This window comes from Rattus norvegicus, chromosome 6, assembly GCF_036323735.1.
Source record: "Rattus norvegicus strain BN/NHsdMcwi chromosome 6, GRCr8, whole genome shotgun sequence".
Classification (NCBI taxonomy): domain Eukaryota; kingdom Metazoa; phylum Chordata; class Mammalia; order Rodentia; family Muridae; genus Rattus; species Rattus norvegicus.
The window spans coordinates 98,118,702-98,139,105 of NC_086024.1; the positions used below are offsets into that span (position 1 = coordinate 98,118,702).

Genomic DNA, 20,404 nt, shown 5'->3' on the forward strand with positions numbered 1-20,404 from the left:
GTGCAGGATCGGTAGCTGAGAGTCGAGATATAACCATGAGTTAGAGAGAGAGAGAGAGAGAAAGAGAGAGAGAGAGAGAGAGAGAGAGAGAGAGAGAGTTGAGTTCTTTCAACGAGGCCATACCTCCTAATCCTTCCTAAACAGTTCTACCAACTGGGGACCAAATGACCATAAAGCACCTGGCAGGGAGGCATTCTCATTTGAAGCACCACGGGTCTTAAATGAAAGGCCACATGTACCACACTCATGAGTTCAATCCTTGATCCCAGTTCCAGGCACCTAGCAAAACAGGTATTTTTCATCAAGGCAGTCACCATGTGCTCCTCTTTCTGGAAGGCCACCCTTGACTCCCAGGCCACTGGGAAGTAGCCCATGGAGCAACTGGGACAGTTTCATTTGTGCTTTGCTGTGGTTGCTCAGGGGAGTGTTTACGTGTGTCTGCCTCTGCGTGCGCACACACAGACACACACACACACACACACACAGACACAGACACACACACACACACAGACACACACACACACACACACACACACAGACACACACACACACACACACACACACACACACACACACACACACAGAGCCACTCTGACAGTCTGTTTCCCTTTCTGGGCCAGCATCTTCCATGCACACATCCAGACAGCTGAAACTGTAAGCACCTTACTTATTGATTCTAATGACAGTTCCTAGCTGCAAGGCGCATGGCTAAGATAAAGCTTGCAGATTGCAGCCAACACTGCAGAAGCAAGACTGAACCAATTCCTTCACCCACACTGTTTGCATGAGGGCTCTCCTAGGAATAGCCCTTCAACCCGGGGAAAGCCTTTTTTTGTTTCACACAGTAGTTTTTTCTGTGAGGAGCCCAGTTGTGTTTTGTGTTTGCTGCACATAGGGGAGGGTGACAGTCCCCTGTCACTCATCTTCTTAGGTGGAGAGGCTGTACCTTACTTTAAAGTAGTTTCTGTTCAGAATGTCTTCTCTTCAGTGGCAGTGAGAAGCAAGGCACCCCATGTCTTTGATAACAGAGGAATTTTATCAGAAGAAAACACAGCAAGTTGTCCTGTGACAGGATTGGACTCTTTCCTCTCTCGTGAGTCAGGGCACACTCCTGATGGAAGTGGATGAGGGGACGTGTGGGCCCTTGTTGGGGACGTGCAGGTCCTTGTCGAGAGCAGAGGCAGCTTCCCTCTGGAGGTGTCAGTTTATCACCGGACCCCGGAACCCCGCTTTGCTCTGATTTGAGCAGACAGTTCTGTTTATGGCTGACTCTTTGCAAAGGTCGTTTGATACATGGTCAGCTTAATTTTGACATCTGTGTCCATCTCTAACTTTGCCCTGACACACTAAATCTTCCAGTGGCAGGTCTCAGTTTGGATAAGTGAGACATTTCAGTGTCTGTGAGGCGCAGACGCTAGTCCAGTCCCTACCGGTGTGGTTCTGAGACTCAAGGGTTGGCTACATGACCTTGTTAGAAATGTTTTGCTTTGCTTTTCTTCTCTCTTCTTTTCTTTTCTTTTCTCTTCTTTTCTTTTCTTTCCTTTTCTGTTCTTTTCTTTTCCCTACCTTGCTTTCTCTATGTGTTTTTAAACCTCTTTTCGGAGAAGGAGGCAGACCAGCTTTCCGAAGCCCTGGTTTCATCCTTTTATTGCTTAGATATTTTAAGGGACCCTGAATGGGGTGGTCCATGTCCCATGTGGTATTCGAGAACAAAGGTTGAAACCGTATTCTTTTTACTTTTAAACACAGGGCCTCATACAGGCTAAGCGAGCGCTCTCCCACCGAGCTGTATTTCCGGCCCTCTTTTTAACCTTTTCTTTTGACACACGGTCTGGCTAAATCGCCTCTGCTGGCCTTGAACTCCCTCTGTTGCTCAGACAGGCCTTGAACTTACACTCATTGTTACAGATTGAGAGGATACAAAACCATAGACCTTAGTTCTGACCTGCAAGACGCCTAAAATAAACATCTTTAAGAACAAAAGGCACAGAAAGTGCACAGGCAGCTGAGTGTGTGCTAGAGTGGGGGGCTGTGAATGGATGCTGCCCTACAGCCCAAGGAACTGGGAGACAAGGAGGCCTATGCTGCCCAGCTAAAACAGGATGGGATTATCTCTTAATTATTTCAGAACGCCCCTCCCCCTAGTTTTACAGGAGTTTCCGGTTAGTGTAGGGAATAGAGGGAGACACAAAAGGCTCCATTCCTTCTGCGTCACGTGAAGCCGCTCCTATTTTCTCGTTGAGTGCGAATCCGAAGCTGAAGTCAAGCTTGGGGCCAGGAAGAGCGCTGTCTTTGCTGTGTCCCTGCATCGGATGACTGTGTTTACATTAAGTCTGTAAGCTCTGAGTGATGGGTCAGATAGAAGCTTGTAGTACGGAGTCAACTCTGTTTCTCACGGCACATGGTGACTGACTGTAAATGCTCGACGTCCAGAAGGCCCACATTCCTCTGCTGTTTTTGATCTCTGTCATCAAAGATGAGGCTGAATATTTTTTTAAGGCAGTCTGCACAATAGCTTAGTGCCTCCTTCCAAAACAAAGGCAAGAGATCACACCCAGAGTTGCTCCTTGTAGAGCCTCTGGGGTCCTGGAATGTGTGTCCCCTGGACTCTTCCACAGTCTGCTAGCTACTGTGACAGTTGCTATAGTTGGGGCTGTTGTCAATTAATTAGGAACTTGATAATGAGGCTAACAAGATTCATCCGAAAGAGGCCAGGAAAATAAAAAGGCTGTATTCTTGTGCTGGAACTGTAAACAGAAAGTCATGTGGGTGATCTTTTTAAGGCATCAAAACTTTATATCTTACGCTGTGTTATCTTATTTAATGAGAAGTTTTATTTAAAAAACTTTTTTCCTATATATTTTGGCCCAGATAATCTTATATTTGTGGGAATTTAAAGCTCAGTATAGCATAAGTGAAAAGTAGACACACTCTCTTACTTTTCTGCCACCTTTCCGTTCAGTCTGTTTTTTTTTCTTTTTTTTTCTTTTTTTTTTTGGAGCTGGGGATGAACCCAGGGCCTCACGCTTGCTAGGCAAGCGCTCTACCGCTGAGCTAAATCCCCAACCCCCAGTCTGTGTGTCTTAGCCAGGGAATATTCTGTTGCATTCCATGGAACCAATGTAAAGACATGTTTCTTTTCTCAATAGAAAAAAAAAAAAAAGGTTCCCAAGTAAGTCACGGTTCAAATGAAAGAGAACTGTTTCTTTAGGTTTGAAAAGACATTTTTGTCTGACCAAGAACTACTAAACAGGTGGGGTGGTGCTCAGTGTGCTTAGGAATTCAGGAAGTCCTCATTAAAAACGTACTATGACAGCGCTACAACACGAATGATGAAAATACTCACACACCAAATCTTCCTGAGACCGGGACGTGCCAGACTTTTTCACTTTTTGCAAAAACAGCACAACCCCTGAAAGACAGTGCCGTGGTTTCTCCAGAAGCAAGCAGAGATCTGCCCCGTGAGCTGGCAGTTCTCATCCTAGAAGGATGAAAGCAAACCTCCTTGAACTGGAAACTGCCAAGCCAAGGAGCACTTCGGGACAACTGACGGAGTAAGGTGTACAGAACGGGTGTGAGCGCAGCATCTTCAGAGGGGTTCCAGGTGGGCTGAGACAGCACGTGACCCCTCTCGTCTCAGACTCTGCACAAAACACTATTTACGTTAGAAGTAAATGCTGTCCATCAGTTTACTTTTAAAACCCTGCTATGCAATAAATACAGTATATTCTCTGGTGAAACCGACCTCCCTCCATTATGTGGTCTTACCTGGTCCATCCTGGTAGTATTTTCTGGTGTTCAGGACCTCCGCATTTCTTGTGCTTAGTGTTTGGCTGTGAATTTGTTAGAGAACCTTCCTACCAGTATGTTTTACTAATTCCGTTTCCCCTTTCTCTACTGGTTTGTAAAATAGAACCTCAGTAAGAGGATCTGCATGGAAGCTTAATGTGTCTGCAATGAATTCTAAAGTTCAGGGCTGCAGGCCCTACTTAGAGCAATTTATTGAGCGTAGTTAGCCTGCCTCTTTCTCCTGGCTTATGTGTAAGCGTTTGGTATTTTGGTTTTAATTTTTTGCCGTTGGAAATTTCACTGAATGTCATCGATACCTTTCTGTACCTTTGTTTATATCTATCTACATATCTATAATTCTAGATCAACATTTTTAAGGAGCATAGATCTTTGAGGACCATCTCCCACATTTTGAAGTATCTACGTAGTGAAGGCATGTGGTCATGAGCCGCCTTTACTTTGCCCTCTTTCTTAGCAGCTAGTTTTGCTAGTTACACAGACTCAAAGAACGAGGATAAAGAAAACCCACCCGCTGATAACTTAGCTCAGCCTTTTCTGTTTCTAGGGAACCTTGCCAGTCAGCTCAGAGGCAACATGTGACATGTATAGGATTCCTTTTGCCCACAATACAGTTTCATCCAGAGTATTGCCTCTGTTCAACGTTGTAACTTCATATCAGGACTCACAACATTTGTCCAATCATCCAATGGGATTACATCTTAGGGCTTCTATTGCTATGATAAAACACCATGACCAAAAGCAACTTGGGGAGGAAAGGTTTTATTTAATGGAGGGAGGTCAGGGCAGGAGCTCAAAGCAATAACCTGGAGTCAGGGACTGATGCAGAGGCCCTGGAGCAGTGCTGCTGACTGGCTTGCCTCCCATGGCTTGCCCAGCCTGCTTTGTTACCCTATCCAGTACGACCTTCCCAAGGGTAGTGCTATTGCCAGTGAGTTGGTCCCACCCATGATAATCTCCTCTTACACTTGTAGGTGGCGCTGAGCTTTGAGCATGCAATGTCCTTCTTGTCTCTTGCATAGTTTGCTTTTTCAAATAGGATTTAGTATATCCAGGTTCTCCTCTTGGGTCAATGACCTCTCCGTCCTTGGGTATCTGGCTAGGTTGAGAACTAGGCATGAGTTCCCTTAAGTCCAATTTTGACAGTTTTTGGTTTCACCCAAGGTACCACTATTGCACTTCTGGGGAGACCTTGTTGGGCCAGTTGCCGTGGTCACAGGCTCCACAGATGGGTAGAGTATTGACTGTCTTTCTCCTTTGCCAGCTTGTGTAGCTCCTTCAGTTACTGTGAGAGCTAAAGTTCTCAAAGCTTCTACTCGGTGCCATAGACTAAGCTAAGGCGATAGCAGAGAAGGACCCTTTAGAATGAACTTGAATAGGATCCATTCCTGGTAGCACCAGCCTAAGGACACTGGGTCACCGAGGAGGGAATTTCATTCAAACACCTATTTTCATTAGAAGTTAAGTGTCCTTGTCAAACCTTTATTTATACCAAAACCCAAAACACCAGCATGCTTAATTCTTAAAATCTTTTAAATTTAATTTGGTTATTGTTTAATTCAAGCAGTCATATAATTGCTAAGCAACATCAGAAGTCCCAGCTTGGCAGCCAAGACGTATGCTTTTCATTTTTTAGCTTCTGAGAGGGAGTGACCAAGTAATATAAATGACGTTGGATTACAGGAAGCATCTCTTTGTCTGTTGTTTTTTAATTATTAATTTAAAAAAGATTAGCTGATGTTTAAATCCCTTGGGAGCGTTGCAGAGAACTGACTGTGTGACCTCTTTACTTTCAGTGAAAGGCTTCATATCAGTGATTCCAGTGAACAGGGTCGATTTTTAAAGTCCTGGTGGATCAGCCATGGGAGACAGTGAAGATGGGGACGCAGTGGAATTTCTAGCAGTGCAACTGGAGAAGGAAGTGACTGGGCAGCTGTCTCCATGGCTAATGCCCAGTAGGGTTTTCTAAATCATCTACCCAGAACTTGGGAGCTTTGAAAGGACCTTAGGAAGCCACAAGTGGAAAAGTAGGGGGGTGGGGGTGGGGCTGAAAGGGAAATGGAATAAGCCAAACGAACGGGCAGGAAACACATGTTTATCTGGAAAAGATTTTGGTTGGACACTTTGTTTGTGTAAGAATCTTTTTTGTGTGTGAGGAAGGAAGACCAACCTGGGGTTGGAGGCTGAGGTGGGGTGGAGTGAGTCCCTAAGTTTCAAGTAAAAGAGAAAAACAGATTCCAGCGGCCAGAAGCCTGGCTTCCATGGGGAGGGGTGTGCTCATACTGTGGAATCACTTCAGTTGGGATGTGTATTTGTTGTATGAGAGTTGATAAGTCTATGGTAGCTTCAGTGTTAACATCAGCCATTAAAAAATGATGTGGAGAGATTGGGGTGGGGGCTAAAAGGGCCTGTGTGGCACCATTAATTTAAGACTGTGACTGTCGTGTATGTATTTGGCATGTTTGCCAAGACATTTGGTGGCTATATGTATAGTAAGGATTAGGATGACTTTATTGTTTTTTTAAAATTTTATATTTTTTTATCTGTTTTCATTTTATGTTTTGCCTGCATGTGGTCTGTCTGTCTAGTGTGTGCCTGGTCCCTGTATAAGGCAGAAGACGGTGTGAGATCCCTTGTAACAGGACTTAAGGGAGGCTGTGAGCCACTGTGTGGGTGCCGGGAGTCTCCAGGCCCACGGCTGTCGTTTGGGCACCTCTCCCTCTTTTAAAGACAGTAGCATCTCATTGTGTAGCTCTGGCTGTCTTGGAACTTACTGTGTAGACCAGGCTGGACCAGGCTGGCTTTGAACTTACAGGGATCTGCCTGCCTCTGCCTCCCTAGTGTTGGGATTAAAGATCTGTGCGACTAAGCCTGGCTTTAGGCTAACTTTGTAATAGTCTGTGAATCGTGCACATTTCCCATAGTGCTCTTTCTAAACAGGAACAGCAACAATGAACACAGCGTCATTCACTTTTATACAATGTTTAAAAAGTTGTGGGGACAGGAGCTTGGGGAGGGTCATTTTCTCCCAGTGAAGTTTTGTAACAAAATGCAAGGAAAATATCCGGATAATTGAAAAATGCTTACCTTTTGAGCAGATAAAACCAGCATACAGTGATCTAACTTGAACCCAAGATGACCATACTATGCTATTTTGGGAAACGTTTTAGATAAAGTAATACTGAGAGTAACAGTGAGATGCGCCCTTAATTGAGCCACTCCAGACTTGATAGTAGAGAAACATTCCCCTACCATTCCGCAACCTAGTGGTAATCCAGTGAAGAACTCTCCTTTTAAATAAGAAGGCCAGAGAAGGGATAACAGCAGATTTACTTATGGGTGAAATCAATTCAGGGAAAATGAAGTATTTACAGAATCACAGCAAGAAGGCAGGAAATTTTTACATTTTCTTTTTTATGACAAGAACCATAGGATTCTTATACCTGATAATAAAAGACAGAAGGGAATGTATGTGGTTAAATCGTTTCTGCAGAAGCACTGCGTATCTTAATAATTGAAAGTTATTATTGGGAAAATGTTCTAATGTTTAAACTCCATTTTACAAAGAGTTTAAAGAAGCATACAGGATACGCACATAAATACATATATAATATATACACATACTGTATGTATGTATATGTGACATACTACATATGTATAATTAATATAATATATAATTAACATATGATAACATACCTGTTGCATGAATATATATATGTGAATGTATATAAATGTATGCAAACATACATGTGAATATATAATATAAAGAACTCAGGTCTTTCAATTTGTTCCTGGAATTTCTGGCATACTCCCTTTTACCAGAAAGAAACAGGACCTGCTAGTAAGTTAATGAACTTACAATGGCACGCACCAGCTAGAGAGCAGAAACCTAGTTTCTTCATCCCTCCCTCGAGCTTTGCTTGTACCTTGTGATTCCCCACCAAGTGTTGAGCCTCATTTGCCCAAGATGGAGACCTGTTAGTAGTGTTAGCAGTGTTAGTATTGGGTTCCGTTTCCTTGTGTATCTTGCTCCTGCAGTCTTCTGTTGTTTTGGGAATTTTTTCCCAAGTGACCTCCAGTTGACTCTTGATACTTGCAAGAGATTATTGGCTTTAGGATCCCTCACAGATATCAAAGTCTAGGTGACAGCAAAGTCTCTGAATGTGGAATGCATAGTATTTGTGTGTCGTGTATATTTTGAATAATCTCCAGATTACTCGTAATATTAAATACAACGCAAGTATAATGCACTTGTCACACTATGGTAAACGAGTGAGCTTGTTCAGTGGAGATGTTCAGTGGAAAGTCTTCTTGATCTGAAGTTGCTTGAATTTGAGGATTGAGAAAGTACAGCTAGACAGGGCTGATGACACTTGCCATTTAAGTCCTTGTCTCGAGCCCTTGTGCCTACGATGGGGGATTCTGACAGAACAGAGCAGGGACCAGCAAACAGCCAGCAAAAGCTCTGAAGACATCACCCGAATCTTTGGGTGACTCTGAGGGTAAAGGAACTGTTACTGCTGAGGACAGTGACAGTGTTGAAGAAAGTCCAGTCTGATAAATGTCAAGTTTTAGGCCACTTAGAGATACATTGAGGGGTGCTAAGTAGCCACAGAGAAGATGTAGCCAGAATGTACATTTGGGAATCACCGGTCTACAGGCAACCGTGAAAAGCCAAGGGAATGGAGAAAGTATGAGTTGTTACAGAGAAGAATGGGCATCCAGAAAGTCCAGAAGTCTTCTCTCCAGTGGGAGATAAGAACAAATGAAGGGGACTGAGACTTGCAGAGTAAGAGGACCTGGGGCTGTGGATAGAGCAGAGTTTTCTTCTAGAAGTCCTGAGAAGCAAGGGCTTGTTCTCTGGAGTTGTATTAAAACCCTGAGGTAAGGAAGAAAAGGAGATGATGAAGAGGAGGAGGTAGGAGTCGAGGGTGTCTACTCAACCCTGGTGAGAGGTTCCCCCATGGCTCTTCATGGAACTTTGGTGCCATTTCAGAGCGTCACAGCTAGTTAAGTTCTGACCTACTTCCTGCTACCAAGGAATGCTTCAGGGACATCGAGTTCACTCACCGTTTGGTGGGGTGCACCATGGTTAGTCCAACTTGGGAGAGCCAGTCTAGTAACAAGCCTGCTTCTCCAGGCTCCCTTTGCATTGGTGGCTGGCCTGTCCCACCCTCAGAATGCTGGGCCTTTATATGGATCAGTCTTCCTCAGAGGAGCCAGATCCTTTGGAAACCTGAATGCAGCTCCTGAGAGGCAGCGTTACCCAAGGAGTCTAATGGCATCAACCGAACTTGGAAGCTGTTGGTCATATAGTTAAACTCCTTTAGAGAACTTAGAAGACCCTGCTTTTCTATACCTCTGCTGGGATTTTGCTGCCATTTAAAAAGGCATAGACCTCCATGCCATCTTGGGCACTGGCAGTGACAGAAGTTCCTGGAAGCTGGGCACTATCTTAATTCAGCAAATTCTCACTCCTCTTCTTCAAGCAACTGCTAGTCTCAGCACCTCTATGCAGCACAGTTGAGGACAAGATACGCATTTCCCATGATTCCTTCTTCACTCCTGCTGAAGGCACCCACCCACGCGTAGTGTATATGGGTAAAGACTCACTTAAATGTGTGCTTTGTACACATCTAGCCTGTCTCTGTGCATATCAGTGTTGCCTCAAACAGGGTTCACCCGTCTTCACGCACACCGTGCTTTCTGTAAACAGTCCCGTGATCAGACAGTGGCTTATGCTGTGAGTTTAGAAACACAGAGGAAAAGTCTCCTTCCCGTTGCGCGTCCTCCCACTGCCTACCAGTGATGTGCTTTGGGAGCATATGATGCCTTTTGGTTTTGTCATGATTCGTAACTTGGTTAATTGGTCAACTCGAAGGTTTTCTGGTTTGTTTTGCTTCCATACACTACAAATGATAAAACAATTCTCTTGAGAAAAAAGAGAGCGAGACCTCGGCTGGTGTTACTCAGTAGTTCAACAGCAGTAACCAGTATCAGGCCTCTTCTCTGATGTCATTGGCTGCTTGACCCCACTTAACCTTCCTGTTAGTTTCTGAGTTTCCAGAAAATGTATTACTTCCCAGGGATACCAGGAAACTCTGTGTGAACGCAGAGCACACAGAGAAAGAAAGTTAGGAATTGTGAGCATTGCTCTTGTCCCGTATCTGAATGCTCCCCAAGCGTTTCCAAATAAAAACCTCACACCAGGTTAGTGAGACAAACGACTTCTGAGGGTGCAGACGTTACCTTTTCTGAGGTAAAGTTAAAGCTGAATTAAAGAGATATCAGAACTCCATGTTCCCTCAGTGAAGCCTCGTGTGATGTGAGTTTTAGTGCAGAACAACGTTTTACAAATAAGCTCTTACCATGGGGTTACATGGTGGTTTCTAGGTGTGAGCACCAGGCAGTCCTCAAAACTGTGTTCAGGTTAGCAATCAGGTTTGCAACACTGAAAATTCGTCAAGAAAGGTTCCTTTTCACGGCAATGATAGGTTTGCCCTGCACCCTGTCCAGGTAATGGCTGCTCACAGTCAACTCCTGGAGGGACATAGCAGGGCTGCAAGTCTGCTGACCCCTGGAGACTGGAATGTTCATTTCCTCGCTGGGACTCAGAGCCAGCTTCCTATTTATTTAAGAGGCCCTGGGCACTTGGGAGCCAAGCAGAACTTGCGATGCAAGTTTTAGCTGCAAAGCAGGTTAGGGTTGCCCAACGTGTCTGACTAAAATATGATTTGAAAGATTTCTAAAAGGCCAGGTGGCGTGAGCCGCAGTCAGGATTAGGTAGTCTTTTACAGCCCTTTAAATTCCAACCTAAGTAAACAGAAAAGCCCTCCAAGCAATGAGGAAGCCTGCTCTGTCCTCTCAGTTTGTGAAGTGGGATGCCAGTCTGCAGTGGGAGAGTTCTCTCTCCCCTTCCTGTTCATAACGTCAGTCAAGAGCACTGCGGGTAATGCAGACCCCAAAGTCTTTGTGTCCAAATGTCTTGTGGATTCCTGGGTGTATATGTGGGTTGGGAATGTGTGTGTGCATGCACACGAGCATGCATGTGCACCTTTGCTTTTGAAATAAAAAGACACACACAGGAAAGACTGCAGGAAGGAATGAGTGTCGTGCAGGCAGAGTCCCTGTGGATTCAGGACCTGCAGAAGCCTGGCTCACATGGTTGAAGCATAGAAGAGATTGGGGTACACTCTTCTGGCTGCCGTGGTGCAGCTGGGGAGCATTTTACCTGCCGGAGGATTTGACAGAGCCTTCTGAGTTCTGGAGCAGGCAAGATCAAGAAAACAGAGAGAGGTATTCTGGAAAGGGTAGAAGACCAGAGCAGCATAGAGGACAGCAATCGATTCTGCTTAGATTTCCTGGTTAGAACGAATCCGGAAAGTTCCCAGTTCACGCTACAACGCTGCAGACAGCCGTTGAGCAAACAAAAAAGATTTAATTCATGAAATATTAAAGAAAATGCAGCCGAGCTGACCTTTTAGCCCATCTTTGTAGTAGTAAAGGAGTAAATGAAGAGGTCCTTGGTAATTAGACTCCTACAGAGAATTTAATTTGTGTGTAGGTATGGTGAGTGTTTAGTAGTAATTCAGTGCACATCCTGCTTTGGCCATAGCTGAGCTGTGTCTCAGGCTGATGATCACATGACTAAGTGGTGATGCCTTCGGCTTCACAGTTGTCATCTGCCTCCCAGGGAACCGTAGAGCCTGGTCACTTGGGGATTCCCGATTTGGTAGTGTAGTAAGGAAGAAGTCGGGTGACTTCTGTCCTCAGGTAGCCATTGCCCAACATTGTAGATGTTGTAGGTGTAAAACCTGGCAGAAGTATGGCTTCTATAACCATTATCCTCACAGGGTGCAGGACAGTGCTATATTTTATCTCCTTGAGGCGGAAAACATGAGCGAGAAATAGACTAGGTATAATGGCAGAGACTGCAAATTCCTCACCTAGAGTAGCTGTAATTTTACCTGTGTTTGGGCCTCTGAATGCCCAACTTCTATCCAAGTTCATTTTGGCTCTTCTCGCATTTTCTTCTTCAGACTGCCTAATGTAGACTTCCCCTCCGTCTGCTATTAGTGCATGTTGGTGTATAAAACGGGGTCATTTCCATGCACGACTATAAGACACTTGGGATGTACTGACCCCTTCCGCGACTCATACTCATTGCTAGTAGTGTCCCTTTTGTGTCCATGTGTTTTTAGATTATTTTAAATGTAAGAATTTTTAAAATTTTAGGGTCTTGCTTTGTTGCCCAGATGTTCCTCAGTGGTCTGGGCTCAAGCAGACCTCTTCCTTCAGCCTCCAGGGTACCTGGGACCATAGGTGTCCCTTAGCACCTAGCTGACCCAGCTTCTCCTGGAAAAGGTTGTAGTACTTATACCTAAATTCACTGTGTGTTCTTGCTTACTGGCATATTTTTTATATAAAGCCAAAAGTCCTTTGAGTGGATTGCCGAATATAAGAAAGTATACATTTAAACTTTGAAAGGTATTAGTCCTTACTCCTAAATCGTTCTGAAATAGCTTCTGTTTTTAATGCCGTGACTGTTGCTTCGTGCTGAGTGCTTTGAAAGCGTTCGTCATTACCTGTTCCTGGAAGGCACTAGGAAGACAGTGTTGCCTGTCTGGTACATAGGCGTGCTGAGGCTTTGTACCAAGAATATTCCATACATCCTGGACAGTTCAGGACCCCAGTTTATCCTCCTACCAACCACTGTGAGCGCGCACACAAGTCTCTTCATATTTATGAATTTAAAGGTAGAGCATGATTTAGTTTTGTTCTTAAGTGCCTATCACACACAGGATTCAACATCTGCACATGCATATTGGCCATCTGTACAGTTTTAAAATTCTTTTATAATCTCTACCTTATTTTTTTTTACAAGATTGTTCACTTGTTTTCCTACTGGTTCCTTCAAGTTCCTCCCTCTCTCCTTCCCTCCCTCTCTCCTTCCCTCCCTCTCTTCCCTAGGGTCTAGGGTATTCTATCAGTTGCTTTCCCATCAAGCTGTATCTCTAGTCCTCTTTTTAACCTTTTATTTGGAGTCAGGATCTCACTAACTAGCCCAGATTAGGTTTGAATTCACCCTATACCCTAGGCTGGTCTTGAACTTGTGAGCCTCCTGGCTCAAGCTTCCAACTAGCTAGATTTCAGGCCTGTGCCACTATGACAGACAGGCTGATTTCTATATGTCTTATGTAGTAACCCTCTCCCTTGTATTACAAGCCACTTTTCTCTTTAGTTTGTTCCTATCAACTATTTGCTGTGTGTGTTTTGCCAAGCAGAACTTTACATTTCTGATTGTGAATCTGTTCATCTTTTAAGGCATGAAGGGTTGGCTACCCTTCTTCTGTCCTAGGAGTATAATCTTTTCGATGCTTTCTTACATTTCTACAATTCCTTAATTATATTTATTTGAGATGGACTCAATTGGGTTTTGTCACTTTGACAGGAACCTAGACATAACAAGGAAGAGATAATTTGAAATAAGATGCCTCCAGAAGGCAAGTTTATAGAGCATATTTTTGATTAGTGATTGATGCAGGAGGGCCCAGCCCACTGTGGTTGGGGCCATCCCTGGACAGGTGGTTTTAGGTGGAATCAGAAAGCAGACTGTGCAAGCCATGAGGAGCAAGCCAGTAAGCAGCACCCTCCATGGCCTCTGCCTTCAGCTCCTGCCTCCAGGTTCCTCCCCTGTTTGCGTGCCTGCCCTGGATTCCCTCAGGAATAGAGTGTGACCTTAGCTGGAGCAAACCATTTTCTCCCCAAGTAGCTTTCAGTCATGGTGTCCTATCATATTAATAGACACCCTAACTAAAATCATTTTATACACTGAGAACAGTTCCAGCCAGACAGCAAACTCTGGTGTCCTGCTACACCAGAGGTTGATGTCGTTAATAATCTTGTGTCATATTAACCACCTAGCTGTAAGAAGGGTTTTGAATGTTCTCATCATGAAGAAATAGCTGAGATGATGGGTAATCTATGCATACTCTGTCGAGCAGCTCCCCGGGAATAAACTATATCTAAGCATGGTTCTATGATCCATAGAGTCGCTCACTGTCTGTCAGTCTTCTAGTCTAGATTTTAAAAATCATTATTATTAAAAATCACTATCCTCACCTAGTTTCTTACATTTTCTTTATACCAGCTATTTATTTCAGAAGCATCCTGAGGATGTAAGCTGGCTTTACATGTCATGTCTCTGCACATGTTGGGGAAAGCCTAGTTAGTATGATGACTTGGAAAACACCCACTATCCTTAGATGCTACACGGTTTGCAAGGACTTCAGATTAGAAGCCACTATTTCTGTCTATCAGATTGGAAAAATTCGAACCCACCACAGGTTACTTTCACCTAATCCAGATTGACATCGGAGGGTCCCAGATGAGTCAGCCCCCCCCCCATCTCGGTTGTGGGCTGGCAGAAGTGAGGACTAAATTGGTTAACCAAAGAACCCCAGAGTTCCTCCCGTCTCTACCCCTACTCCTCCAGAGCTCAGATTACAGACCTGTGTTATTATGCCCAAGCTTTTTAAGAGGGCCCAGGGGATTTGAACTCTGGTCCTGATGCTTGTGTGATGAGTACTTCATAAACCATATCCTCACCCCATGCTTTCCTTTCTTGTAACACACAGCCACTCTCCAGAGAGACCGCATCTTCAAGCATTTTACCAGGAAGCGCCAACGGGCTATGCGAAGGAGAGTCCATCAAGTCAACGGACACAAGTTCATGGCCACATACCTGAGGCAGCCCACCTACTGCTCTCACTGCCGGGAGTTCATCTGGTGAGATGGCCTGCTTCCCCCAGCCCCATCCCTTGGTCTTGCTGTTAGAGGCTTCTTTGGCTCCTGTGTGGGTTTCAGGAGAAAAACGTATGGATAAGTAGGACCATTCTTCAGATCTGACTTTTAACTCCTCAGTCCATATGTTGACCCTCTTTGAGCGAGTTTAATCCCACTACTAAAGTAAAACAACAAAACCAAGTAATTTTCCGACCCAAATCTTAGATATTGTTCCGTATACTGGTTACTTCATTGAAGATGCTAATGAATGCAAAGGCATGAATCAGAGAGAGGGATAAATTAGAAAACCTGGCTGAGGAGAAAGGAAAATTAACAGTATTGCTTCACAGAAGGTATGGATCATGTGATCAGTTATGGGCACTAATTGTGGTGAGAAAGCCTAATTCTCAGTGGCGTCCAGACACACGGCATATAGTGGAAGGCCATAGTGTCTAGTAGTCCTCTATCACAGTCTAACCTCAGGAATTAGGAACTGATGTAATTGAAGGTTGAGAAATTCTAAAGACTTGGGGCAATGTCCTAGAAGATGTAAGCCTGAGCAAGCAGTGGCAAGTCTATAGCAGAAAATAAATGAGCAATAATTACCTTCAGAGCGAGTAGAGGGTGAGCACACTTATGGCATTTGTAAACAGAAGTGCAACCCCCAACCCCAACACACACGCATGCACACGCGCGCGCGCGCGCACACACACACACACACACACACACACACACACACACACTGTCTGTCATAGAACACATCAGGGTGAGTCTTAAATCAAGCTATGGGCACAAAGAAGATGGTGGCGCCATGTCTGCCCCCCTGTGGACTTCAGTGGGAGGTGCACAGATAAGACAAGGGATAGTGGCCAGGTTAGCAGCAGCAGCAGCAGCAGCAGCAGCAGCAGCAGCAGCAGCAGCAGCAGCAGCGTGCGTGCGTGCGTGCGTGCGTGCGTGTGTGTGTGTGTGTGTGTGTGTGTGTGTGTGTGTGTGAATAGAAGAGCTCCTGGCTGAGTTGAGCCTCCTCCACATGGCTTGCTTTTCACTAAGGATTTAGGAGACAGCTGAAGGTAGGAGGACCTGGAACGCTCATCACCTCCTGTTTATATCACCAGAAGCGTCTAATCCATCAGCCAGTGTTCTTTGTGCCTCCTGGTAGTAAACAAGGGCTCAGAACAGCACACTGTCCATGCCTCTTCCACGAAGAGGTGTTTTTCATAAGGGACCAGAGAACACACTTCTTCTCGAGAACTATAATTATAGATGTTATTGCGAAACCATTTGACTGACAGTCATTTTTTTCCCTTTTGTCTTGAACAGGGGAGTATTTGGGAAACAGGGTTATCAATGCCAAGGTAAGAAAAACATGTTTACGACCATGTCTAATTGTGTTTCTTTGTGAAAATGTGATATTACCCGCAGAAAACAGGCCAGGCTACCTCCCATCAGTACCGTGAGAACTCTACGTCACATGGCACCTGTGTGGCACTCTAGTTCTTACCAGATGTTTTTGACTATAGAGAGGGAATCTGTACATTTCAAAAGTCAGGACACCCAGAAGAGCTTTGCAGCTTAAAGTTTGCTCTTCAGGAACCCAAGAGGGCTACGCAGGAGTACCAAGGCGTGCAAGGGTGAGCATGCCCTTGAGTCTTGAAGACAAAGTCTTGGTTTTCACGTTGCACTGTTGACAAAGTGAGAAGTCTCGTGCTGTGTGCATGTCACCTGCCTAGGGAATGGATGTGCTTGTCCAGATTAGCTTTATCTTCTTAGCTTTCTGGTTCTAGAATTAAAAACGAGGAACTGGAGATTTGGTTCAGTGGTTAAGAGCACCTGTTGCTCTTGCAGTGGACACAGGGTTGAGTCTTGAGCACCCATGAGGCTGCCCATGCTGTGTGCCACTCCACTTTAGAGGATATGATGCCCTCTTCTGGCCTCCAGGGGCACTACCTGCTTATGGTACAAAAATATACACACAGGCCAAACACCATAAACAAAAAATACAAATTAAATACGTTTTTAAAATGAGATATTAGCATGTACCAGGCCATGGTCTTGATACCTAGCCCAACAAACGAACGAACGAACGAATGAATGAATGAATGAATGAATGAATGAATATGAGAAAAAAACACAATTAAATATAGTTCATTTTCATAATTCTAAGGTAAAATCAACTTAGCATTCTTGCAGACTTAAAATTAAGTAAATTCAAAGCATGAGAGCGGCCTCCTTCCATTGGGGGTGTGGGCTGGGTCCACTCGGCCTTTCACGGGTCTCCTTTTCTGATGGCCTGAGTGTGGTCAGTCTGTACCTGTAGCGTTGGGCATCTTGACCTTCAGTCTGCCGGTGACTGGTAACAGCACCATGTATCTGCAGAGCTAGTTTACGTGTAAGTAAGGAAAATCCTCCTTCTGTTCTGGAGGAAGCAAGGCAATGTGTTTTTCCACGTAGGAGAACTGATCGAGACATACTCTTGAATCTAATTTTTGCTTTCATGGATGAAAATTCCACAGAATTGTCAAAGTTAGGGAAAGAGAGCATGTAAATTAACATAGCGATTGTAACTGACCTGAAAATGCAAATTCAGCCCCAAGTGAGCAGAAAACTCTCAAGGTAGGTTGATAATGGCTTTTAGCCTGGACCTGTCTAATATAGGGGTGTGCCCTCTAGTGATAGATCCATCGTATACATTCCTATATAGATTGAGACGCTCTAGATATACTTGGGTCTAACAGATTAAAATGTATGACTTCAAGGTTGTGGTTTTTTCTCTCAGCATAATGCTGGGACATTTGAGGGCTGACTTTGAGTGGGGCACCTGCTCTTTAAAGAACAGGAAAAAACATTAGTCAGGAGGCGTGAGAAGGTTTTGTTTGCATCTCACCGAAGGACATAAAACCCAACCCCTGGTAGGAGAGAAGGATGCTGGGCCCACCCTCATCAGAAGCACAGGGTGATGTTTCAGACAAGCAGTCATGAGACTGAAGAAATGGTCAGAGCTAGAAAGGCCGGGTGCAGTGGTAACCAGGCCAGTTCTCCAGAAAGACATGTTTGTGGTTGGCGTGTACATACATGTACATACAGTGGGCAGGAAAGCCTGTGAGAACAAGGCCCTTGGATCACACCGGAAGTAGACAGGCCTACTGTTGAAGCTGCTCTTCCGGTCATTGCTAGTCAGGCAGAAAAGCAGTGAGGCTTTGGTTGATTTAAACAGCACTGTCACAATGTGATCAAACTGACATTCACGGAATGACCAGCCAGCAGCAGCAGACAACACATTCTTGCTAAGCTCACATGGAGCATTTACCAACAGAAAACACACAGGCTCAGCAGGGAGGAGGCTGTTCCTATGCAGCCTGAGAACCTGAAGCTGAACCCAGGATTCCACTAGGTGGCAGGAGCAATTCAGAGCTGTCCTGTGGATGGCACACACACACACACACACACACACACACACACACACACAAACACTTATTCACACACTCATGCACACTCATACACACACTCCTACAACACACACTCATACACACACACTTACACTCCTACACACACGTGCACACACTTATACACACTCTTACAACACACACTCACACACACCTACACTCCTACACACACACGTGCACACACACTTATACACACTCTTACAACACACACTCACACACACACCTACACTCCTACACACACACGTGCACACACACTTATACACACTCTTACAACACACACTCACACACTTACACTCCTATACACACACACGTGCACACACACTTATACACACTCTTACAACACACACTCACACACACTTACATTCCTTTACACACGTGCACACACACTTATACACACACCCTTACAATACACACTCATACACACACACACACACACACATACGCACACACGCACATGCACCTTGAACTCACAGATCTCCACCTGCCTCTGCCTCCCGAGTGCTGGGATTAAATTCACTTCCACCATGTCCAACTACTTGCTCATTGCGCCCTGATAAGGCTGAAAATGGGAAAGCCTTGTGTTGGAGTTCTAAATAATTCGGGCAGCTGTTGAGCCATTCTGCAAATGTTTATTCAGTCGCCTATTCAGCACCCGGCAGTATGCAGGGAATTCTGGGCAGGCCTCAGCCCCATGTGGAAGATTTGAGGTAGGAGGCAGTCTGAGGAGCTGTAGGAAATCAGAGGAGAGGCAGTTTTGGGTCTAGAGAGGGGCAGATACAGGCTATTTTCTTGGGTGAGACATTCTTAGGGTTTTATCTTGTCATAAGTGTTAGACGCAATTACCAGGCGAGTGGGCTGTCTTAGACAGAGAGGCAGAGAAAGACCATATGGTCAGTTTTTATTGAATCAGATAGATCTCAGAGGAGAATCATGTCAAGTAGCATGGGTGGCCTCTGAGGGGTCTGGAACCCTGCTGGCTTTAAACACCATTGATGGAAGTGAGTCGTCACCAGAAGTGTTCAGGCGTGGAGCAGATATGACCAGGGTCATACTGTGAAAAGATTCCTCTGAGGGTGGGTGCAGGATGGGATGCAGTGGGGAAGGACAGGATGGCAGACGGCTTGAACGTAAACAAAGGCCTTGCTAGCATGGTGTCAGCAGATGGAGGAAGGATGAGGGCACTGCCTGCAGGATGTGGCCAGGCATCCGAGCCAAGTTTCTGGCATGGGCAGCTTTCGTTGACTGCTGCAACTGGCTGTCCTGGGAGCCTCTGATAAATGTGTAATTGCTGGATTTAATTTCCCAGTGTGCACCTGCGTCGTCCATAAACGCTGCCATCACCTAATTGTTACAGCCTGCACTTGCCAAAACAATATTAACAAAGTGGATGCCAAGGTAAGAGTGCTGGTTTGCTGACTAAGCACCATTCTCTCTGACCCCCCCCCCCACTCCTCCCTACTCACCCCTCCCCACAGTCCTCCCATAGTCCTTAGGATGCCTAATGGTGCTGCTGGGATTTATATGGTTCTTTTGTAGTCTGACCTCACTTTGCATAGCAGTCACTTTGCCTCACTTCCACACAGTGCCTACCCAGAACGACCCATACTAACATGGCTCATAACTACCCACAGTAACCTGTACTAACAGGAGAAAGGGGGTTACTTTGACTCGTGATTTTAGATGCTTCAGACTGTCAGAAAGGGGAGAGCTCTACAGAGCAGAACCGTTCCTAGCAGAGTAGAGGAGACACTGATCCTGAAACTTAGGGCCGTGGGGTATTGCCTACAAAATTCTGTCACCGAGAATGGACTTTTTAAAAAAGCTAGATCCCATCTCTCAGTGACTCTGTAGCCATGCTAAATGAAACCACTGGCTGGGGACCCTTGAATTCTGAACATAAGCTTGTGAGAAATACTTAGCATTCAGAGCCTGACGCCTTGCAGGGACCCAATCAGTGTTCAGCTCAGCGAGCTGCATGTACCACTTGCACTGTTCTAGAGAGGATTCTGGTTGGGGGAAGAGGCCTGAGCTTGTAGAGCATCTGGATTTTCCATTAGTGATCCCCTCTCAGCCCAGGCCTGATCCACAGCCTCTGTGTGCATCAGTCTGAAACACCGGTGCCTCACTCGTGTGTATCAGCAGCAGTTAAACAGAATTGTCAAGTGTGTCGGCTGTGTGTAACGCTTGCTAAGCAAAGGGACACCAGACCTCCTTCAGCCCCGTAGGGACTCCAGAGAAAGGTCCATGTGTGTAAGTTTCCGTTGCATTTCCCTGGGATGAGCACATGTTCTAAATTCCAGAGGGAGAAAGCAGGGGGAGTGTTGCTGACCCGGAGTGGACTTGCAGACGCTTGGGAAAGTGCAGCTTGG

The 20,404-nt window shown here is 45.2% G+C and overlaps 1 protein-coding gene across 2 annotated transcripts in view; it reads left to right on the forward strand.

Moving 5' to 3' along the window:
- The window catches only part of Prkch (protein kinase C, eta), a 198,657-nt gene that overhangs the window by 90,872 nt on the left and 87,381 nt on the right, over positions 1 to 20,404 (forward strand). For both annotated transcript variants that reach the window (NM_031085.2, XM_039112995.2), the window contains exons 3-5: positions 14,445 to 14,595; positions 15,913 to 15,947; positions 19,342 to 19,430. In NM_031085.2, the coding sequence (NP_112347.1) occupies positions 14,445 to 14,595; positions 15,913 to 15,947; positions 19,342 to 19,430 (275 nt within the window). The remainder of the gene's footprint in view (positions 1 to 14,444; positions 14,596 to 15,912; positions 15,948 to 19,341; positions 19,431 to 20,404) is intronic.